The sequence below is a fragment of the Ursus maritimus genome, unplaced genomic scaffold (assembly GCF_017311325.1).
Source record: "Ursus maritimus isolate PB19 unplaced genomic scaffold, ASM1731132v1 scaffold_7, whole genome shotgun sequence".
Classification (NCBI taxonomy): domain Eukaryota; kingdom Metazoa; phylum Chordata; class Mammalia; order Carnivora; family Ursidae; genus Ursus; species Ursus maritimus.
In genome coordinates this window covers 31,256,462-31,257,513 of record NW_024426885.1, presented here as the reverse complement: position 1 = coordinate 31,257,513, position 1,052 = coordinate 31,256,462, and the positions used below count along the sequence as shown (strand labels likewise).

Below are 1,052 nucleotides of genomic sequence, written 5' to 3'. Positions count from 1 at the left end.
AGGTATAGGTTTTTCTGCATTAAGAAAATTCTCATATTAGGCTAGAATGAAACGTCTGTCTCCTTGTCCAAACCCAGCAACATCAACTGAGAAGACCCAGGTTTGGTCCAATGTCTTCCCATGAACATGTCTTTCACCAGGATGCTGTTTATGCACCTGTCAGTCTGGTGATGTGTCTGCATGATGAGGACCAGGACTCCTACCCAGCAGCGTTAGGCACACCTTACCACTCTGCAGCAATATCCATGGGGACCGAGCCTATGGGGTCGACCTTCAAGTGTGTGAGTACAGGTGGCAGCCAGAGACAAACCAGTTTGAACCACACCGGCGTCCCCCACACAGGTGTTACAGCACCCTGGCGTATCGTCATCAGTCATAAGTGGTGGTATAAGTAATTTTTACTGATAAAAGGTAAAATATCAGAGTTTGCAAATAATCTACTCTTTTTGAAAAACTAAGGTCATCCCTATAATTTAATCTCACTTGCATTTCATTGTGTTTTTCTGAGTGGGAGAGGAAGGGGTAGAGTTAAAACTAGTACACAGGAAAATGGGTGTAACCTGAAATGTAAGAAATTTATATTGAACAGTAAGAAATTTACTGCTGAACCACTGATAAATGTGATTATAAATTACTTTAATGCTTTATTCTTCCTCAAATTTGGTCCAGGGTGTGTTAAAATCTGGGTATGTCTATGGGTTTGTGTCCCACATGGAAGAAAGGTCTTGGTCTTCCATTACAGGAACCCAAAAGGAATAAAGCTAGTGTGAACTCAAAGATTCAAATATGGTAAGATAGACTTTGGGGGTTCTTGTAATGCAGCAAAATTCGGAAGCCTTGAATCCCTGAAGAATGTTTCAAGTCTATGGCAAGTTACTTTGAGCAATTATGTGAGATATTTTTTTCATGGTTTTACAGCTTGGTAATTTCAGAAGGAGCAACAATACACACACCTGGTTCCCACAGCCTGCTGAGTTTTGACCAACCTGCTTTGCCTCTGCGGTCCTGGGGGCTCCCTCCCTCCCTCCCTCCCTCCCTCCCTCCCTCCCTCC

The 1,052-nt window shown here is 43.1% G+C and overlaps 1 protein-coding gene and 1 long non-coding RNA gene across 2 annotated transcripts in view; one reads left to right on the top strand and one right to left on the bottom strand.

Moving 5' to 3' along the window:
- LOC121101204 overlaps positions 1-647 on the top strand; it is a 1,486-nt gene extending 839 nt beyond the window's left edge. Inside the window, exon 2 of the long non-coding RNA XR_005833132.1 lies at positions 141-647. This is a non-coding gene — a long non-coding RNA (uncharacterized LOC121101204). The remainder of the gene's footprint in view (positions 1-140) is intronic.
- BLNK (B cell linker) overlaps positions 1-1,052 on the bottom strand; it is a 104,262-nt gene that overhangs the window by 11,172 nt on the left and 92,038 nt on the right. Inside the window, 1 exon segment of the mRNA XM_040623877.1 lies at positions 1-14. Within this exon segment, the coding sequence (XP_040479811.1) occupies positions 1-14 (14 nt within the window).